The sequence below is a fragment of the Bombina bombina genome, chromosome 8 (assembly GCF_027579735.1).
Source record: "Bombina bombina isolate aBomBom1 chromosome 8, aBomBom1.pri, whole genome shotgun sequence".
NCBI lineage: Eukaryota > Metazoa > Chordata > Amphibia > Anura > Bombinatoridae > Bombina > Bombina bombina.
The window spans coordinates 118,939,393-118,961,654 of NC_069506.1; the positions used below are offsets into that span (position 1 = coordinate 118,939,393).

Sequence of the window (22,262 nt, forward strand, 5' to 3'; positions counted from 1 at the left end):
CAATCATATACTTCAAGGACATACTATTCCCTCAGAACTTTTAGATGCCAAAATTATAGTCCTCCCTAAGCCGGGCAAGGACAGGTCCCTCTGTCATAATTATAGACCAATTTCCCTCATTAACCAAGATTTAAAAATTTTTACCAAAATTCTGGCCAACCGATTAAAACACTTGCTCCCAAAACTAATTCACCCAGACCAGGTTGGCTTCATTAAAAATAGGGAAGCTCCAGATAATATCAGAAGGATGATATCATTAATAGATTATTTGCATATTTCTAAAACGCCTTCTCTGTTGTTATCCCTGGACGCAGAGAAGGCGTTTGACAGGGTCGACTGGGAGTACATGCAAGCTGTACTACATACCATGGGCTTTAGGGGTTCTTTTATTACAGCGATCCAGAGTATATATTCATATCCCTCGGCATGCGTTAAGGCAATGGGACACCAATCTGACAGATTTGCGGTCTTAAATGGGACGAGACAGGGTTGTCCTTTATCCCCTCTCCTTTTTGCTGTTTGCATAGAGCCCCTGGCGCAACACATTAGGAACTCCCCAGACATTACGGGTATTAAAATAGGACAATCGGTTTACAAACTCACTCTTTTTGCAGATGACGTTTTGCTCTCCCTAACCAAACCCCTTATATCTCTGCCAAATTTATACAACACCCTTAGGAACTTCTCCACTATATCTGGTTACAAAGTGAACCTTGAAAAATGTGAAGCCATGCCTCTTGCTATTCCAGACCACACAAAAAAATTGATAGAACTAAACTTTGAGTTTAATTGGGTAAAACATCATCTCAAATATCTAGGGATCAACCTTACAAAACACTCATCAGAACTTTACCAAACCAACTATCCTCCAATTTATAAAGTAATCAAACAGGACCTCACTAAATGGAGCAAACTGAGATTTTCTTGGTTTGGACGTCTATCTGCGATCAAAATGTCTGTGTTACCAAAGATTTTATATTTATTTCGGACCCTACCGATAGGCATCCCGAATTGTGATCTAGACAATCTCCAAGCTTGCATTAACAATTTTATAAGAGGGACTAAAAAAGCTAGAATTCCTAAACCAATATTTACGAGACATAGGCAACTGGGAGGCCTGGGCGCACCAAATCTCAGACACTACTTCCAAGCAGCTAGGTTAGCGCAAACTACTCTCCTTAACAAAACGGAAGATGAGATAAGATGGACCACGTTGGAGTCAGACATAAATAAACTATATCCTCAAGAGCTGGCTCTGTGGGACCCACATAGAGCTCAAACCCAAAAACTTAATAAATTCCCAATTACAGATTACATGCTCAAAGCTTGGTCCACTCTTGTTTCGTCTCTCAAAATTCTCCCTAACAGATCCCTCAAGACCCCCCTAAAAGTAATCATACCTTCAGAACAGATCCCAGCTATACAGAAGTGGGAAAACAGAGGTCTTTATAGGATCGCAGACTTAGTAGACAAAGGCAAATTAATGACATACACACAACTTCAGGATAAACTGTCTCCTTCCAAATTACATTGGTTTCTATATCTTCAGATATCCTCCATCATACATAAATACCTACCTTCATTGACTGGTCACAAATTCACTCCCTTAGAAATAATTTGTAGCTCCTCATCCAGACCTAGAAAAACTATTTCACAATTATATCAACTAATTCAATCTTCCACACAAATCACTAAAACAAGCCTTCAGCTTAAATGGGAGGCCGACCTCAATACAGAAATTGATATTTCCGACTGGAATAACTTAATATATAATGCGAGTAAAGGCCTGTTGAGTGCTGACATGCAGGAAAATTGCCTTAAAACAATTTTCAGATGGTATCTCACTCCAATTATCACCTCTCATTCCATTAAACGGGGGTCCAAGCTCTGTTACAGGGGTTGTGAAGTCGAAGGTACATACAAACACATGTGGTGGGACTGCTCTTACTCTAAAATAATCTGGAATAAATTATCACTCCTTTTAAGTACGATACTAGATAGCCCCATTCAGTTGTCAATGAACCAAGCCCTATTGAATGTACGCTTAAGGCAGTTTAATAAATACATTAATCAATTTATCAAAATTTTATGTACAGCTACACGTATATGTATAGCCCGTCACTGGAAGGAGGGGGCTCCCCCCTGGGACGAAATTTTACATAAAATTAGGCACATATACAATATGTCCGCACAAGCAGCAATATTACAAGACACTCAGGAAGCTTTTCACAAAGTCTGGTTTTATTGGATCACACATGACTCCGTATAATACTGTTTGAATTGTCAATATACCCAATACAGCAGAGATCTTATATGCCTTTATACATCCGTTGGTTAATCATAATATTATCCTTATTGATGAAAATTCCACTGGGTGTGTCATGGTCGGAAGGCACTATTTTCTTACTCTTCTTCATCTTCCCCTCTTATCTTCTTCTCTTCCCCCTTTGATTTTCCCAACTTTTCTCTGTACTCCCTTTGTATTCAAGATCTTCATACATTTTTTGGTTAAGATGGGAATGAGGGGGTGTCCTTACCCCACTCAGGTCCCCCAGACAAACTGACAGACAAGAAGCATGATAGCTGTTGTTTAAGGAGTAATCGACCAAGTAATTCCATCTATATAGCGATACAAATGTAAATGTTTTAAATGCTTCTAGGAAATCTTAGTTACTGTCTACTAATATTGGTCTCATTGATCTATCTGTCATTAAGTGGCTATGTCTTCTGTGAAGGTCTTGTTTATTCTTTTGTATTGTTTAAATATCAATAAAAAATTATTTTAAAAAAAAAGCAAATTGGACAGTTGTTTAAAATTGCATGTCCTGTTTGAATCCTGAAAGTGTTTTTTGGACTGTCCCTTTAAGTAATGTTTTAGCATATAGGGATGTTTCTGAGAATAAAGCCAAAAACAGAATTATATTCAAGGAGACGGTTCCATATATACATCTTATATGAAAACAATAAAGACAGCATTTTAGTACTAATTCTTGTGTATGGACTTTCCCACTGTTTAGGACTCCTTTATAGAGATTTTTTTAATACAACTGTAACCTACTGTATACTATATGGGTCTATACATGCATCAAAACATCCCTTATGTCTGTCCCAGCTGAAGATACCAGCGTATGCTCACAAAGCCAAGATATAAACAACAACATACCACTGTTGAATAGCAGTTGTCTATGACAGTGCTTCTCAACCACGGTGTTTGAGTACCTCCAACAGGCCAGGTTTTCATTATAGCTGTGCACAGGTGAAATAATTGGCTGAAGGGTGAGAGCAGATTAGTAACCATGGTGTTACTGATCAGCTGATTACTTCACATGTGCACTGGTTCAGCTATAATGAAAACCTAGCCTGTTGATTAACCCTGGTCAACGATACACAAAAATGTATAAATGCAAAAACACAAAAAACATAAAATGGTGAAAGAGCAAAGATGATTAGTATAAAAGAGTGTCGATAAAAAGGTTAACTGGTTGAATGTGTAAAAATAAGTTACCTTTTTTAAACTACACTAGAAGAGATTGGGGGTAGGAGCTTACATACAGTGTCAAAATGAGTTGTTTTCCCTCTATAAAATCAGTATTTAGTTTACAAATGTAGCTTATATGGGGCGCAATCCAATATACGGCGTAGTTTGCGGCGCAAGCGAGGGAACCCACGTCGCAGTTTTAGCTCGCAACTCGAGCTATCCAATATGCGACGCCCTCAGTTGCTAAAGTGGCGTAAGTCTGACAAAGTAGCGTTGTCCAGAAATCTGCGTAAGTACAAATTTCTGGCGTCACCAGTGACTTGCGCCACGTTAGAAACTGCCGGCGCCTACAAAACTAAACTAAAGTATGAAATCACCCGCACTGTCTAACACGCCTCCTAAACATAGCCCGACACATCTAACCCTCTATCCGCTATCCCCCCTCACTATCCTAACAATAAAAAAAGTTATTAACCCCTAAACCGCCGCTCCCGGACCCCGCCGCCAGCTATATTAAATCTATAACCCCCTAAAGTGAGCCCCTAACACCGCCGCCATCTACCTTACCTACCCCCTAAAGTGAGCCCCTACCCCGCCGCCATCTATTTTAAAATTATTAACCCCTAATTTAATCCCCCTACCCCGCAGCCATCTATATTAAATTATTTAACCCCTAAAATACTAAACTATCCCTACCACTAAACCTAAGTCTAACCCTACAAATAGCCCTGAAAAGGGCTTTTTGCGTGGCATTACCCCAAAGTAAACTGCTCTTTTGCCAGCCCTTAAAAGGGCTTTTGGCGGGGCTTTGTCACAAAGTAATCAGCTCTTTTGCCTACAATCTAAATCCCCCTACACCGCCGCCACCTATAATAAATGTATTAACCCCTAATCTAATCCCCCTACACCGCCGCCAGCTATATTAACCCTAATTATATTAGGGTTAATATAGTTAATATCATTATTATATTATATATATATATACATATATATTAAGTATAATAACCCTATCTAACTCTAACATCCCTAACTAAACTCTTATTAAAATAAATCTAATATTAATATTATTAATGAAAATATTCCTATTTAAATCTAAATACTTACCTTTACAATAAACCCTAAGATAGCTACAATGTAATTAATAATTACATTGTAGCTATTTTAGGGTTTATATTTATTTTAAAGGTAACTTGGTATTTATTTTAACTAGGTACAATAGCTATTAAATAGTTAATAACTATTTAATAGCTACCCAGTTAAAATAATTACCAATTTACCTGTAAAATAAATCCTAACCTAAGTTACAAATACACCTACACTATCAATAAATTAAATAAACTACAAATATCTATCTAAAAATACAATTAAATAAACTAAACTAAATTACAACAAAAAAAAACCCCTAAATTACGAAAAATAAAAAAATGATTACAAGATTTTTAAGCTAATTACACCTATTCTAAGCCCAATAATAAAATAATAAAACCCCAAAATAAAAAAATGCCCTACCCTATTCTAAATTAAACAAGTTCAAAGCTCTTTTACCTTACCAGCCCTTAAAAGGGCCTTTTGCGGGGCATGCCCCAAAGAAAACTTCTCTTTTGCCTGAAAAAAAAAACACAACACCCCCCCCCAACATTACAACCCACCACCCACATACCCCTATTCTAAACCCACCCAAACCCTCCTTAAAAAAACCTAACACTACCCCCCTGAAGATCTCCCTACCTTGTCTTCACCCAACCGGGCCGAACTCCTCATCCGATCCGGGCGATGTCTATCCAAGCGGCAAAGAAGAATTCTTCATCCCGGCGATGTCTTTCTCCAAGCAGCAAAGAAGAAGTCTTCATCCCGGCGATGTCTTTCTCCAAGCGGCAGCAAAGTCTTCTTCCATCCGGCAGCATCTTCCATCAAGCGGCATCTTCAATCTTCTTTCTTCGCTCCGCCGACGCGGAGCATCCATCCCGGCCGACGACTGAACGACGAATGAGGTACCTTTAAATGACGTCATCCAAGATGGCGTCCGTCGAATTCCGATTGGCTGATAGGATTCTATCAGCCAATCGGAATTAAGGTAGAAAAATCTGATTGGCTGATTGAATCAGCCAATCAGATTCAAGTTCAATCCGATTGGCTGAACCTCTGTGATTTGCACAATTGCCTCTTATTTTTGTAACCTATTTTTTATTTGTTACAGTTAGGGGTACTTAGACCCAAAAATTATGCCTGTAGGGTACGTGCTACAAAAAAGGGGTGAGAAACAGTGCTCTACAGCATGTGTAAATGTCAATTATTTGTCTATACATTTTCTATCATTACATATTTTTATTTGAGAATTTATAGCAATCCATTATTTTTCGCCAATAATTTAGGTTAAAAAAAAAAAAAAAAAAAAGGGGGATCAGCAATGGGTACCCTATTCTGTGTATACAATATTTTCCCATTCTCAAAAATACAGATTTAAGTTAAAGTTTCTCAGAAATATCTGTAAATATACATACAAATAAAATACATTAGGTTTCAATTTTGGGGCAGAAGATATTTTGACTTTTTCCAAAACAAAAATTAAAGGGACACTGAACCCAAATTTTTTCTTTTGTGATTCAGATAGAACATGCAATTTTAAGCAACATTCTCATTTACTCCTATTATCAATTTTTCCTCGTTCTCTTGCTATCTTTATTTGAAAAAGAATGCACATAAGCTTTTTTTTTATTCAGAATTCTGGACAGCACTTTTTTATTGGTGGATGAATGTATCCACCAATCAGCAAGAACAACCCAGGTTGTTCACCAAAAATGGGCCGGCATCTTAACTTATAGTCTTGCATTTCAAATAAAGATACCAAGAGAATGAAGAAAATTTGATAATAGGAGTAAATTAGAAAGTTGCTTAAAATGTAATGCTCTATCTGAATCACGAAAGAAAAAATTTGGGTTCAGTGTTCCTTTAATGTGAATTACACATCTTAAAATAGGTTAAAAACATTATAAACACACAAAGATTCCTGACATCTTTTTAATAGTTTCTTCGCCATTGTATAGTCTCTTCTATACTTTGATTTGTCTTCATTCCACCTTGGTATGTTCTACACAAGAGCCTGAGGTCATAGTGGAAAAATGACATGCTCTAATCCGTTAGAGCATATTATTTTAAGTCTGGTGAACCTTCATTTCTATGGGTTTAAAGTAACCCTGCAAAAGTTTAAACACATAGTAGAAGTACCGCTTGGGACCCGCAGAGCACTGCTGGACCTGTGCAGAAACTGCTGCTGACCCAATCAGAAGCGCTAGTTACAAAGCTGGGTTGTGTGAACAGTGCTGTTGATTGGATCAGCTGCAGTTTCCACTTGAAACCAGCACTGTAGGTCCAGTGCGGTACTTCTACTATGTGTTTAATGCCTTGGTGTGAGTTAAACACATAGGGGTGCAGGGTCGCTGAACTTAAAATGACATGCTCTAATGAACAACACAGGGTGTATTTTTCTTGACTATAATGGCCCTTTACACTATTGCAAGGTTTAACTATTTTTTTTCAAAATATAGGAGACAGAAACTTTTGTCAATTTACATATATGGAGGATATTGGGATCACAAAAATACAGCACCCCAGGTAGCAGCATTCAGCTCTTTTTGGAGACAGATGAATTAATAGTGCAACACACAAAGATCTGGATCAGCAAAGATCTTTGTGTATTGCACTATAATACAAATAAATATTCCGAAAAGAGCCAAATGCCGCTACCCTTGCCCTTAGCACATATCTAATAAATAATATGTTTTGTTGTCCTGTAATAAACGATTCCCTCTGCCCTTTCATCGCCTTTTCTGCACTGTAGTGACGTATAGCGCGGTCCCACTCACTAGTGGCAATTGAACTGTGCATGCGCAGATCACCTACACAGCGTCTCCCAAGTATATAGGGAATCTGAACATTCACAGTTTACATTTATGTCATGAGGACACCCCCTTGGTTCGTGCATGCGCTAATTGAACACTGTTGGCCCAATACACATAATCAACTTAGTCTGGCATGCCCACACAGTAAGTCAGCAAGCCATATGGCAACAACTGTCATTGGGTGACTGCAAAACCATCACCAGAAGAAAATAAAACTGTCAACCAAGGTTTAGAAAACCCCCAAAATATAAAATTGTACATTTCAAAGTAGCAACTGTTAATAAGAAAAAAGTCTTGACTCTAAATGTACTGTCGCTTTAACAGCAGTTGCTGGAAAAGAATGCCCGAGGACTAGAATATCTATGTTACTTTGAGAACAAAGAATCTATTGTTATTTTTAGCCCAACCAAATAAAAAAACAATTTTGCATTAAATGGAATTAGAGTGCTTCTCTTTTATGCAGTTGTAACCAAACAGAACTGTGCAGGTCTGTTATGTCTATTGCCTGTCACGCACAGTGACCTCACACAAACTGATTTTATTGACACAACTGATAGCAGAGCCATAAATTACACAAAGTGTGGCAAGAATGTCAAAACAACCGCCAAAAGGATAGCTGTTGAATAAAGTGCAGCTCTGCAAATTTGCGATATAAAAAGAGCATGAAACACGCTTTTCTTCTTTCACGATTCAGACAAAGCATGCAATTTTTAAACTTTCTAATTTACTTCTATTATCAAATTTGCTTTGTTCTTTTGTTATCTTTTATTAAAAAGCAGGGAAATAAGCTCGGGAGAGTGCACGCTTCTGGAGAACTATATGGTAGCGGTTTTGCAAGAATGTTATCCATTTTCAAGAGTACTAGATGGGAGCACTATTTCCTGCATATAGTGCTCCCGAAACCTACCTCGGTATCTCCAACAAAGAATACCATGAACAAAGCAAATTTAATAGCAGAAGTAAATTGGAAACGTGTGTAAAATTATATGCCCGCACATTGATACACTGTGACACCCTGTGTGTACAAGTAGTTATATGTAATACAAGCTAATGCTAGATGTATACACTGTGACACCCTGTGTGTACAAGTAGTTATATGTAATACAGTAATACAAGCTAATGCTATATGTATACACTGTGACACCCTGTGTGTACAAGTAGTGATGTGTAATACAGTAATACAAGCTAATGCTATATGTATACACTGTGACACCCTGTGTGTACAAGTAGTTATATGTAATACAGTAATACAAGCTAATGCTATATGTATACACTGTGACACCCTGTGTGTACAAGTAGTTATATGTAATACAAGCTAATGCTATATGTATACACTGTGACACCCTGTGTGTACAAGTAGTGATGTGTAATACAGTAATACAAGCTAATGCTAGGTGTATACACTGTGACACCCTGTGTGTACAAGTAGTGATGTGTAATACAGTAATACAAGTTAATGCTATATGTATACCCTGTGACACCCTGTATGTACAAGTAGTGATGTGTAATACAGTAATACAAGCTAATGCTATATGTATGCACTGTGACACCCTGTGTGTACAAGTAGTGATGTGTAATACAGTAATACAAGCTAATGCTAGATGTATACACTGTGACACCCTGTGTGTACAAGTAGTGATGTGTAATACAGTAATACAAGCTAATGCTATATGTATACACTGTGACACCCTGTGTGTACAAGAAGTGATGTGTAATACAGTAATACAAGCTAATGCTAGGTGTATACACTGTGACACCCTGTATGTACAAGTAGTGATGTGTAATACAGTAATACAAGTTAATGCTATATGTATACCCTGTGACACCCTGTATGTACAAGTAGTGATGTGTAATACAGTAATAAAAGTTAATGCTATATGTATACACTGTGTGTACAAGTAGTGATGTGTAATACAGTAATAAAAGTTAATGTTATATGTATACCCTGTGTGTACAAGTAGTGATGTGTAATACAGTAATACAAGCTAATGTATAACAACATCATTTTCTGGTATTTCATATCCCTTTAAAAGGGATATAAAATTGCAAAAAGAAAATGCTCTAATATGTTAGCACATTTTATTATTGCACTATTGTTTCGATAGAACTGTGTTTAACCCCTGCAAACAAGCTGGCTGAACACATCTGATGTGAAAAAGCCATGAGCACATTGCCTCTGCTAGGGATATCTTCATATGCTTTTCAACAAAGGATAACAAGAAAAAAATGATGAGAGAAGTGAATTTAAAAAGGGTCTTAAAATTGTATGCACTATCCGAATCAAGATAGTTTCATTTTGACGTCCATGCCCCTTTAATCCTTAGCAGTACAAATAACCTCACTTAAAATGTCACCCTTAAAACTGAGCAAAACATGTTTTGACACTAGGAGCTATGGAATAAAACTACCAAACAAAAAACAGGAAACCTTAGGAATAACATTGGAATGCTGGGTCCACACTATTTTTAACAAGATTGAATGGTAAAGTTTAGAGCATATTTCACCAAGTACTTGGTTCAGTGGTGTAAGTTTTTAGATCTTTGAACAGTTTTTTTATTAAAGACAATACTTACATTTTATAACTGCATGGTCTTCCAGCAACAGTTTTGGGACTTTCCTAAATGTGACATTTCAGAATCTAATCATAAATTTACTAAAAGCTCTTGCAGACCAAGACTGAACAACTCTATTACCTACGTTGAGTTTTCTACTTATTTAAAAGTCAGACAGCTGTTCAGTCACACTAGCAAATGTGTATATTATATATATATTCTTCAACAAACTACAAGAGGAGAACAAGGACCATCAAAAATTTCTTAAGGCCCTGTATAGATAGGGAATCAAGCACTCTTTTTTTTTATAAAAAATAGCTCTAAAGTGTAGCTAAATTAAACAATTGGAATGAATCTCTGACCAGTACAATCACTGAGAACAAAAAATAATTTATTAATAGTACAGAAAGAAGTAAATCCTAACTGTCTAAACATAGCAATAGGCCAGTTGTGTGCTGGCCTCGGGTATATGTTTACGATCCTGATCGTTTCACCCACAATGCCAAATGATAGGCGGGGCTTCCTCAGGGCGGATGGATCTTAGCCCTGCTGGGAGGGAATATATCCACAAAGACTCCTCCCAGTTTTAACCAATTATGTACCTTAATCTTGATGCTAAACAATGTGTAACATACATACCAAACCTAACTAATTCTAAAGAAGAAGGAAGTAACTAGCAAAAAAGTTGATGAGACATAATAAGTCAAATTAGTTAATGACGTTCACAGTTGCAAATAAAAAAAATAAAAAAAAAATAAAAATGAAAAACAAAAGATAAGCAAAAGAATGAAATAAGTAGTCTTTAATTAAAATTGAAACTAAAATTAGAAACTCAGGGAGCAAGTAATGATGTTAGAAAGCTATTCATATTCATAACATCCAAATACTCTAATATACATGAATATTATAATAGGAAGGGGCTTTTTTTTTTTTTTTTTTAGATGAAACTAGCCATATCCAACTTTTCATTAAGACCAACTGGCGAAAGAGCGTTCAAAGTAAATATCCACTTACACTCTTTTTGGAGCAGACATTTATCATTGTCCCCCCCTCTTCCATGCACAATACCTTTGTCTATACCTGTAAAGCGTAGACAACCTGGGTTGCTGTTATGTACAGCTTGATAATGTCTTGCAATGCTGCTAGATTGTATTTTACCTTTTATATCGTCCCTATGTTCCTTTATACGATCTTTAAAGATACGTTTCGTTTTGCCCACGTAAAACGCCGGGCAAGAACATTCCAGGAGATACACAACCCCCTCCGTATTGCAATTGAAGAAGTAATTAATCTGAAAAGATTTTTTACTATTGCCAGAAAATGTCTTGGTCCTTTTCATAAAATCACATGTCATGCACTTTCCACAAGGAAAGTTGCCATTAGGGATGTGCTTCTTAAGCCAATTTCCTTCTTTTTCTGTGGGTTTAAATTGGCTCGAGACCAGGTTATCTTTGAGATTTTTTGCTCTTTTTGCTGTAAGGCTGGGATAAGTCCCAACTTCTTCAGCAATGTTGCCATCACTTAAAAGGATTGGCCAATGCTTATTAAGAACTGACTTAATGGTTTGCCAATGACAATTATAAGTCGTGGTTAATCGTATTACTGACTTTGTTTGTTTAGTCCTCTTGAACAGGAGATCATCTCTATCAATTTTTCTTGCGTGAATCATAGCTTTTTTAATCTTACGCCGTGAATAGCCACGTTCAAGAAACCTATCTTGCATGAGCTTTCCATGTTCCTCAAATTTCTCTTTCGACGAGCAATTGCGGCGTAGCCGAAGAAATTGTCCTTTAGGAATTCCTCCTATAAGGTGTCGGGGATGGTGACTGCTTGCCATTAACAGGCTATTAGTAGCCGTAGCCTTTCTAAAATTTTCAGTGACCAACATATTGTTCACATTTTTTACCTTAATGTCAAGAAAATCAATCTCAGTTTTACTAAAGTGCATAGTAAGTCGTATATTTAGATCATTTTGGTTCAAACTATTGACAAACTGCAATAATTCCACTTGATCACCCTCCCAAATGAGGAATACATCGTCCATATATCTCAGCCAGAAATTGACATGTTTAGTGAACAAATCATGTTGATAAACTGAATCCATCTCCCATTTGCCTAAATGTAAACAGGCGTATGTGGGGGCACATGTGGCCCCCATGGCTGTTCCTCTCAATTGTTTGTAAATTCTGTAATTAAACATGAAAACATTGTTATTGAGAATGAATCTTAGAAGGTCAACAATGAGCTCAGTATGTTTGGAAAATGTTGTACCTCTGCTTGACAGGAAACTTTCACAGGCTTTTATACCAGTATCATGTGGGATACTGGAATAAAGTCCCTCTACGTCCATTGTCACTAAAAGTGATTCTTTGTCAACTGGCATCCCATTGATTTTTTTCAAAAAGTCAGTTGTGTCAAGAACAAATGACGGTAAAGTCACCAAAAAAGGACGCAGAGCATGATCAATAAAGTGACCTACATGTTCAACCAGACTCCCGATGCCAGAAATGATGGGACGTCCAGGCGGATTCTTAATGTTCTTATGAATCTTAGGTATACAGTAAAATATAGGCATAACTGGATTGTCTACCATCAAATAACCAAATTCTGTATTAGTAATTGTCCCATCATTTCTGGCATCGTTCAAAATTGTGAAAAGTTTTGATTGCAAGGTAGGCAGAGGGTTGAAGTCAAGTTTCAGATATTGTTCTTTATCTGACAATTGTCTCATTACCTCCTTGCAATACATAGTTTCATCCCATAGAACGACATTGCCCCCCTTATCCGCTGATTTGTACACAACGTTGGGGGCCGTTTTTAACTCTTTCAGAGCTTTTCGTTCTTTCTTGGTCAAGTTGTCATCAACAATGCCACTCAGTGGCAGTTCCTGTATCTCCCTTTCAACCAGTTTAAAAAATAAGTTAACAGCAGGAGAGAAAGAAAGTTGCGGCATATAAGTGGATCTTTTCTTAAAATGAGAAGATAATTTAAAAGGTAAATCTATCTCGGACGCTAGCAAAGAATCTTCGTCAGAGGTCGATTCCTGATATAATTCACTAAGGTCCTGTAGCGCCAGCCTATCCTCAGTGGTCACTGGTCAAGCTCAGATTCTCAATTATATTCTTAGATCTATATACACACACACATACATACATATATACACATATACAGGTATATATATATATATATATATATATATATATATATACATATATATACATACACACACACACACACACATACATACATACATATATATTCTATCTTACCAATATGGTTAGCTCCTTAATCTGTTGAAATTAAAATCAAAATTTATTTGAAAATTAATATAGTACAAATGCTAATTGCTGTAGTAATGTTCCCTCATTTGAAATTAGATCTTTTTCTTTTTTATTAGCATCCATATATTTTTTAATTTATTTAGGTTTATTGCTATTAAATGTTTATTTTTAATTATTTGTTCTATATATAGATCATGATATACAAAAAACAAAAATTGTTTTAAAAAAAATAAATTATTTTCTTTCTTTTTTCCTATACAATTGATAGTTAATTGGTTAAGATTGGATGTATGTACTGTTATCTAGTTCTCACATATCTGATACCTGGTAACAAAGTTTATATATACATTTCTATTATTCATATGGTTCTTAACCAGTAATTTATGTCCTATTCCCATCTACATGTATCAATCACATTTATATTTCTATTTTTATCTTTCTTACATTATATTTTTATTTGTTATTGTTGTATTTATTAATTGTACTTTCTTTATTATTGAGGAAAATTTTTTTTTGAACATATCACAATATATGTCTATATTATAATATGCACTATTACCACTGCAGACTTCTATATATATGAAGTCTTAGAACTTAGTTGTTTACACATGTATATATCTATAAGGAAAAGAATGAGTGGTTGACTTGTTTACAACAAACGATCTCATCACATATAACAGGTGTAATTGCTATCCTATTTACCAAATGGTACCTTGATTGGTTGTTTTGCTGTATATAAGTCTATCCACACCTTGAACACATCACCTCTGATGAAGCGCATGTGCGCATGCGCGAAACGCGTCAGTGTTAATGTCCTGGCTTCACCTTTGTACCTGCACTCTGCCAATAAACTGGTTTTGAACTGACCTTGGATGTAGCTTCGGCCTCTATTTTGTCCTCCTTTGGGGATTTCCTGCTTCTTATACACACACACATACAAAAGGTATATGTGTATATATATATATATATATATATATATATATATATATATATATATATATATATATATATATACACACACACATATATATATATACATATATATATATATATATATATATATATATATATATATATATACACATACACACACACACAGGTATATATATATATCAGACAATATAACAACACAAGCTAATGCTATATGTATACACTGTGACACCCTGTTTGTACAAGTAGTGATGTGTACAAGTAGTGATGTGTAATACAGTAATACAAGCTAATGCTATATGTATACACTGTGACACCCTGTGTGTACAAGTAGTGATGTGTAATACAAGCTAATGCTATATGTATACACTATGACACCCTGTTTGTACAAGTAGTGATGTGTAATACAGTAATACAAGCTAATGCTATATGTATACACTGTGACACCCTGTGTGTACAAGTAGTTATATGTAATACAGTAATACAAGCTAATGCTATATGTATACACTGTAACACCCTGTTTGTACAAGTAGTGATGTGTAATACAAGCTAATGCTATATGTATACACTATGACACCCTGTTTGTACAAGTAGTGATGTGTAATACAGTAATACAAGCTAATGCTATATGTATACACTGTGACACCCTGTATGTACAAGTAGTGATGTGTAATACAGTAATACAAGCTAATGCTATATGTATACACTGTGACACCCTGTGTGTACAAGTAGTGATGTGTAATACAGTAATACAAGCTAATGCTATATGTATACCCTGTGACACCCTGTGTGTACAAGTAGTGATGTGTAATACAGTAATACAAGCTAATGCTATATGTATACCCTGTGACACCCTGTGTGTACAAGTAGTGATGTGTAATACAGTAATACAAGCTAATGCTAGGTGTATACACTGTGACACCCTGTATGTACAAGAAGTGATGTGTAATACAGTAATACAAGCTAATGCTATATGTATACACTGTGACACCCTGTGTGTACAAGTAGTGATGTGTAATACAGTAATACAAGCTAATGCTATATGTATACACTATGACACCCTGTTTGTACAAGAAGTGATGTGTAATACAGTAATACAAGCTAATGCTATAGGTATACACTGTGACACCCTGTGTGTACAAGTAGTTATATGTAATACAAGCCTACTGCTAGATGTATACACTATGACACCCTGTGTGTACAAGTAGTGATGTGTAATACAGTAATACAAGCTAATGCTATAGGTATACACTGTGACACCCTGTTTGTACAAGTAGTTATATGTAATACAAGCTAATGCTAGATGTATACACTGTGACACCCTGTATGTACAAGAAGTGATGTGTAATACAAGCTAATGCTATAGGTATACACTGTGACACCCTGTATGTACAAGTAGTGATGTGTAATACAGTAATACAAGCTAATGCTATATGTATACCCTGTGACACCCTGTATGTACAAGTAGTGATGTGTAATACAGTAATACAAGCTAATGCTATATGTATACACTGTGACACCCTGTGTGTACAAGTAGTGATGTGTAATACAGTAATACAAGCTAATGCTATATGTATACACTGTGACACCCTGTGTGTACAAGTAGTGATGTGTAATACAGTAATACAAGCTAATGCTATATGTATACCCTGTGACACCCTGTATGTACAAGTAGTGATGTGTAATACAGTAATACAAGCTAATGCTATATGTATACCCTGTGACACCCTGTATGTACAAGTAGTGATGTGTAATACAGTAATACAAGCTAATGCTATATGTATACACTGTGACACCCTGTGTGTACAAGTAGTTATATGTAATACAAGCTAATGCTATATGTATACACTGTGACACCCTGTGTGTACAAGTAGTTATATGTAATACAAGCTAATGCTATATGTATACATTGTGACACCCTGTGTGTACAAGTAGTTATATGTAATACAAGCTAATGCTATATGTATACACTGTGACACCCTGTGTGTACAAGTAGTTATATGTAATACAAGCTAATGCTATATGTATACACTGTGACACCCTGTGTGTACAAGTAGTTATATGTAATACAAGCTAATGCTAGATGTATACACTGTGACACCCTGTGTGTACAAGTAGTTATATGTAATACAAGCTAATGCTAGATGTATACACTGTGACACCCTGTGTGTACAAGAAGTGATGTGTAATACAGTAATACAAGCTTATGCTAGATGTATACACTGTGACACCCTGTGTGTACAAGTAGTGATGTGTAATACAGTAATACAAGCTAATGCTATATGTATACACTGTGACACCCTGTGTGTACAAGTAGTTATATGTAATACAAGCTAATGCTATATGTATACACTGTGACACCCTGTGTGTACAAGTAGTTATATGTAATACAAGCTAATGCTAGATGTATACACTGTGACACCCTGTGTGTACAAGAAGTGATGTGTAATACAAGCTTATGCTAGATGTATACACTGTGACACCCTGTGTGTACAAGTAGTTATATGTAATACAAGCTAATGCTAGATGTATACACTGTGACACCCTGTGTGTACAAGTAGTTATATGTAATACAAGCTAATGCTAGATGTATACACTGTGACACCCTGTGTGTACAAGTAGTGATGTGTAATACAAGCTTATGCTAGATGTATACACTGTGACACCCTGTGTGTACAAGTAGTTATATGTAATACAAGCTAATGCTAGATGTATACACTGTGACACCCTGTGTGTACAAGAAGTGATGTGTAATACAAGCTTATGCTAGATGTATACACTGTGACACCCTGTGTGTACAAGTAGTTATATGTAATACAAGCTAATGCTAGATGTATACACTGTGACACCCTGTGTGTACAAGTAGTTATATGTAATACAAGCTAATGCTAGATGTATACACTGTGACACCCTGTGTGTACAAGTAGTTATATGTAATACAAGCTAATGCTAGATGTATACACTGTGACACCCTGTGTGTACAAGTAGTGATGTGTAATACAAGCTTATGCTAGATGTATACACTGTGACACCCTGTGTGTACAAGTAGTTATATGTAATACAAGCTAATGCTAGATGTATACACTGTGACACCCTGTGTAGTGATTTGTAACTGTCCCACTGAGAACTTGCTGAGCACAAACCTCTCACACACCATGTGACTTTGCAGCTTATTCTCTAATTAAATTAAAAGCACAGACTGGCCACAAAGGAATAAGAATTACATTCTCCTCCCCGCCCCTGAACGGATGCCAGGGCCAGAAGACGGCATTGGCAGCAGGGTTGTTTAATGTTTACCTTGCAATTGTGCAGAGAGGTTATCTTGTTGCTGCTTATATCTCACAGCCAGAGCTTCTGAGGTCTTTGCCTGCTGTATTATGTAGTTATAGAGTAAAACTCCACTTCCCAAGCCAAGCACAGCCAGCAAGCAAAATCCTGTTTGGAGCAGACTCTTCTGCCTCCTGCTGCACGTCCCAGTGCCCATGATTTTATTTTTTTCAGTTTTGTTTTCAGAGCTTGATCTACCTAAACATGGGGACCAGTATATAAAGTGCTTGATTATATCCAACACAAGTGATCCTCAGGGCCCTGGGTGTTATGATCAGCATCCTTTATTAATCCACTATTGAACTGTGCATCACATCCAAAAAAAAAGATCAAGCAGATTCCAAAATCCCAGATCCACAACTGCCTCAGTACTTATAACGAGAGCTGGCTTCCCTTAGCCACCAGCATGTAACTTTAGCTGCCTCAGGCTGGCTGATACACAAACACTGCTCCCATGTCTTCTTGCTCTATAAGCTCAGCCCTTTAGATATGCAGCAAACACGCTGAACCTACAGCACATAGACCCAGAGGACAAGAAAAGATAAACTAATCAGAGACTCCCCTGATCTCATGCCGTCTAAATCTCCTAAAACTTGCAGCACATTCAAAGAGGAAGCTGCACTCCTTAGGGTGAGTGACAGACTAATTGACCAATGTTAGCAAACAGCTTCACATTCTGTAAGGAGGAGGAGCTTAACTCTTTAAAGAGCAACATCTCTGTACAACGTAACCATTTCATTATATCAGTAGCAATATAATATAAAGTGTATAGAGGTGGCAAAACAATCCTTGCTATTTCTCCTACAAAAGGGATTAGGTAATAAAAGATTAGGTCCAACTATCAGACCTCACAAGTTTTGTACCAACATATTATAGCTTGTCTCTTTGTTTTTTTTTTAAATGCAGTTTTTAACTTTGGGACTACATGATGCTACAAACCCAGGGTTTATTTTACCTGCGTATATTATATAATGGGGATAAATACCAGACATTTATTATAAAGGTAGTTTACTAATTTCAGATTGATAGAAACACCATAGTAGTACAGGTGCTTCAACTTGCAATAACAGTTAAGTAGAATTGTTTGATGTGTAAATATATTGATCTATTGAAATAAATTCATCATGTGGCTTTCTGTAGGCTTTTTAAAATGTATTTGTGGCATAATAGCACATCTATTCATTGCATGGGGACAATTTAACAGCAGTATTTAAGTACCTCAGTAGTAAACATACTATAGTGTTCAATAGGATTTTTAAACTTTCCACATTCAACAGCCCATTTTAAAGGGATATGAAAAAGTTATTTTTTTTAGTAATAACAAATATGTTCAATCAAAGTTAAAAGAAACAGATTGTGTTAAAAAAAAAAAACCAGCACACAACTGTTTTGTTCTTGCTGAATAAGCACTTAGAAATTATCAGTGGAACCACTTCCTGCAACTAGATAATTGAGCAGACATTACAAACCTTAAGTTCTATTGTCATGTGATTTTTACAGTAGAAGTACTCTACTGAGCATGGGCAATAAACTGACTACAACTAGAGCAGATGTCCACTAGAAACACTTTGAATAATAATCAGCTGCTGGTTTGCCTTCCTTTAGAAACCACAGCCCCATTGTGGGTTTGTGACAGAAAGTAACGGACCTTTACAAAGGAAGTTAACATACAACTAAAAGGTAAAATGCATTTAAAATATGGAAAAATACATATTGCAGTGATTTCTATAACCCACTGCTTAGTGCTTTTTATTACAACAATGAAATAGACCCAGTCAAGTGCATATATCTGCTTGTATTTTGTTTTCAGAATTAAAATGTTTCCATATGCCCAGCTCACGTTAATATAACTCTTTAGTGTAATCCAAATGATGCTCACCATTTAACTCCTTAACGGGGGGACCGCAAGCAAGACCGCACTATTTGAGGAGGCCTGCAGGAGGGAGGGAGGTCATATTAGCACAGCCTTGCTGCGTGGGGTGAGAGCCACGATATTATGGGCCAACAAATCATCGACATATAGAGTACGTTGTGTTCATTGAAGGGATAAATAGAAAATATTATATAGAAACTACTGAATATTATTTTCCCCTTATTATAAACACATATATATGACAAGGCCCACAGAAGGATGACATTTTCCTCTGGGGTTGCCATGTTCCTTGTTCTACAAGCTGTAGGGTTACAATTTACAGCTGGTGGAAATTAAAGTAATCAAGATTTAAAGGGACTGTCTGTACCAAAATTATTTTTGTTTTAAAAGATAGATAATCCCTTTTAAGCCTCTGCAAACTGACCCCTTTATTTAGTTCTTTTAACAGACTTGCATTTTAGCCAATCAGTGCTGACTCGTAAGTAGCTCCATGTGCGTGAGCACAATGTTATCTATATGACACACATGAACTAATTCCCTCTAGTGGTGAAAAACTGTAAAAATGCATTCAGATAAGAAGTGGCCTTCAAGGTCTAAGAAATTAGCATATGACCCTACCTAGATTTAGCTTTCAACTAAGAATACCAGGAGAACAAAGCAAGATTAGTGATTAAAGTAAATTGGAAACTTATTTAAAATGACATGCCCTATCTGAATAATGAAAGTTTATTTTGGACTAGACTGTGCCTTTAAGAGTTTCTTGTGTTTAGTTTTGGCTTAGTTTAGAGGAAAATCTAAATATATTTTGCCTACATAGATTTTATCTCTTTGGATACTTATGAAAATAATGTTACCTGGAAAATTCTATTAAGTCTATTTAAAATCAAATAAGGGCATTGGCAGAAATAATACACTTATGTTGTTACATGTACTACATTTCCCCAGATGCATTGATTATTGCCCGATAAAATACAGGCTTTCAATTTCTCAAACCTTAAACAGCTGCATTGTCTGCAATTGTTATTCAAAACCCAAGAATAAGGGGCATATTTATCAAAGTGCGAGTGGACATGATACAATGTAGCGTATCATGTCTGCTGCACATCGATAAATGCCGACAGCATACACTGTCAGCTTTTATCACTGCACAAGCAGTACACCAGAACTTGTGCAATACCGCCCCCTGCAGATGCGGCCGCTAGCAGGGGGTGTCAATCAACCCGATCGTGTTCCATCGGATTGATTTCTGTCCTCCGCCTCAGAGCAGGCGGACAAGTTATGGAGCAGCGGTCCAATAGTAGTAATAATAGGTCCATAAGTAAAAATGTAAACTCCATATTGTAATCAGTGGATCTACATCCATTGTTAAAATTTCCTTCCATATGCAGCACCTGTATCATATGACAGCCATCAGCCAATCACAGACTAATTTATTTATGCACTGTGAACTCTTGCAAATGTTCAGTAGGAGCAAGTGCTTCGGAAAGTGTGTTTATTAATAGGACTGCACACAGTTTGATTATGGAAGTAATTTGGAAAGTTGCATGCTCTATCTGAATCATAAAAGTTTAATTTTGATGTTAGTGTCCCTTTAAATAAAATAATGCTTTCTTATATTATGTCATCAGTAATTAGAACATAAGTATTTACTTTTCTCTTTCAGGCATATTTCCAGAGACTCATCCTGACAAACCACACACAAACTAGAGTAATCAGGAGTAAAGAAATAAAGTCTTCCACAATGGGTCACATGACAGAAGAGTATAGGTAAATAATGATTATAAAGCAATTGACCCAGAGAGTTGAAAGTGACCAGTTCTGATACAAAATGTTACAGAGGACCAGCGGCAGATAAACATAGATAATAGAATCCTGCTGAATACAGTTTTTCATGAGAAAAAAATGTTTCTGCACATCATTAAAAGATGTAATGTGCTGAAAGCAGTTCATGGTGGGGTTGAAATGTCAAACTCAAAAATGCTTAAAGGGCCACTAAACCCAAAATCTTTCTTTCATGATTCAGATAGAGAATAGAAATTTAAACAACATTACAATTTACTTCCATTATTTATTTTGCTTCATTTTTTAAATATCCTTAGTTGAAGAAAAAGCAATGCACATGGTGAGCCAATCACACAATGCTTCTATGTGCAGCAACCAATCAGCAGCTAGTGAGCATATCTAGATATGCTTTTCATCAAAGAATATCAAGAGAATAAAACAAATTAGATAATATAAGTAAATTAGAAAGATGTTTAAAATTGCATTCTCTTTCTAAATCATAAAAGAAAAAATGTGGGTGGCATGTCCCTTTAAGATGAAAGTTATCAAAGAAAATACCAAAAGGGGAAAAAATGTAAAATAAGTAATTTATTAGATGTCATAAGCAAAAAAGGGACAGTCAACACCAGCATTTTTGTTGTTTATAAAGATAGATAATCCCTTAATTATCCATTCCCCAGTTTTGCATAACCAACACACTTATACTAATACACGTTTTACCTCTGTGACAAGCTTGTATCTAAGCCTCTGCAGACTGCCCCCTTATTTCAGTTCTTTTGACAGACATGCATTTTACCCAGTTAGTGTTCACTCCTCAGTAGATTCACGTTCATGAGCTCAATGTTATCTATATGAAACACATGAACCCTCTAGAAGTGAAAAACTGTCAAAATGCATTTAGATTAGAGGTGGCCTTCAAGGTCTAAGAAATTAGCATATGAACCTCCTAGGTTTAGCTTTAAACTAAGAATACCAAGAGAACAAAGCAAAATTGGTGATAAAAGTAAATTGGAAAAGTTGTTTAAAATTACATGCCCTATTTGAATCATGAAAGTTTTTTTTTGGACTTGACTGTCCCTTTAATATATACCTGTCCAGTCATTTTTTTTTAAGTTATCTTTATTGAGTATAGCCACGTAA

The 22,262-nt window shown here is 36.1% G+C and overlaps 1 protein-coding gene across 2 annotated transcripts in view; it reads right to left on the bottom strand.

Annotated features, from left to right (window-relative positions):
- The window catches only part of LOC128638532 (Golgi integral membrane protein 4), a 465,870-nt gene extending 447,758 nt beyond the window's left edge, over positions 1-18,112 (bottom strand). For both annotated transcript variants that reach the window (XM_053690536.1, XM_053690535.1), the window contains exon 1: positions 17,438-18,112. In XM_053690536.1, the coding sequence (XP_053546511.1) occupies positions 17,438-17,624 (187 nt within the window). In that variant the 5' untranslated portion in view covers positions 17,625-18,112. The remainder of the gene's footprint in view (positions 1-17,437) is intronic.
- Positions 18,113-22,262: the final 4,150 nt, after the last annotated feature.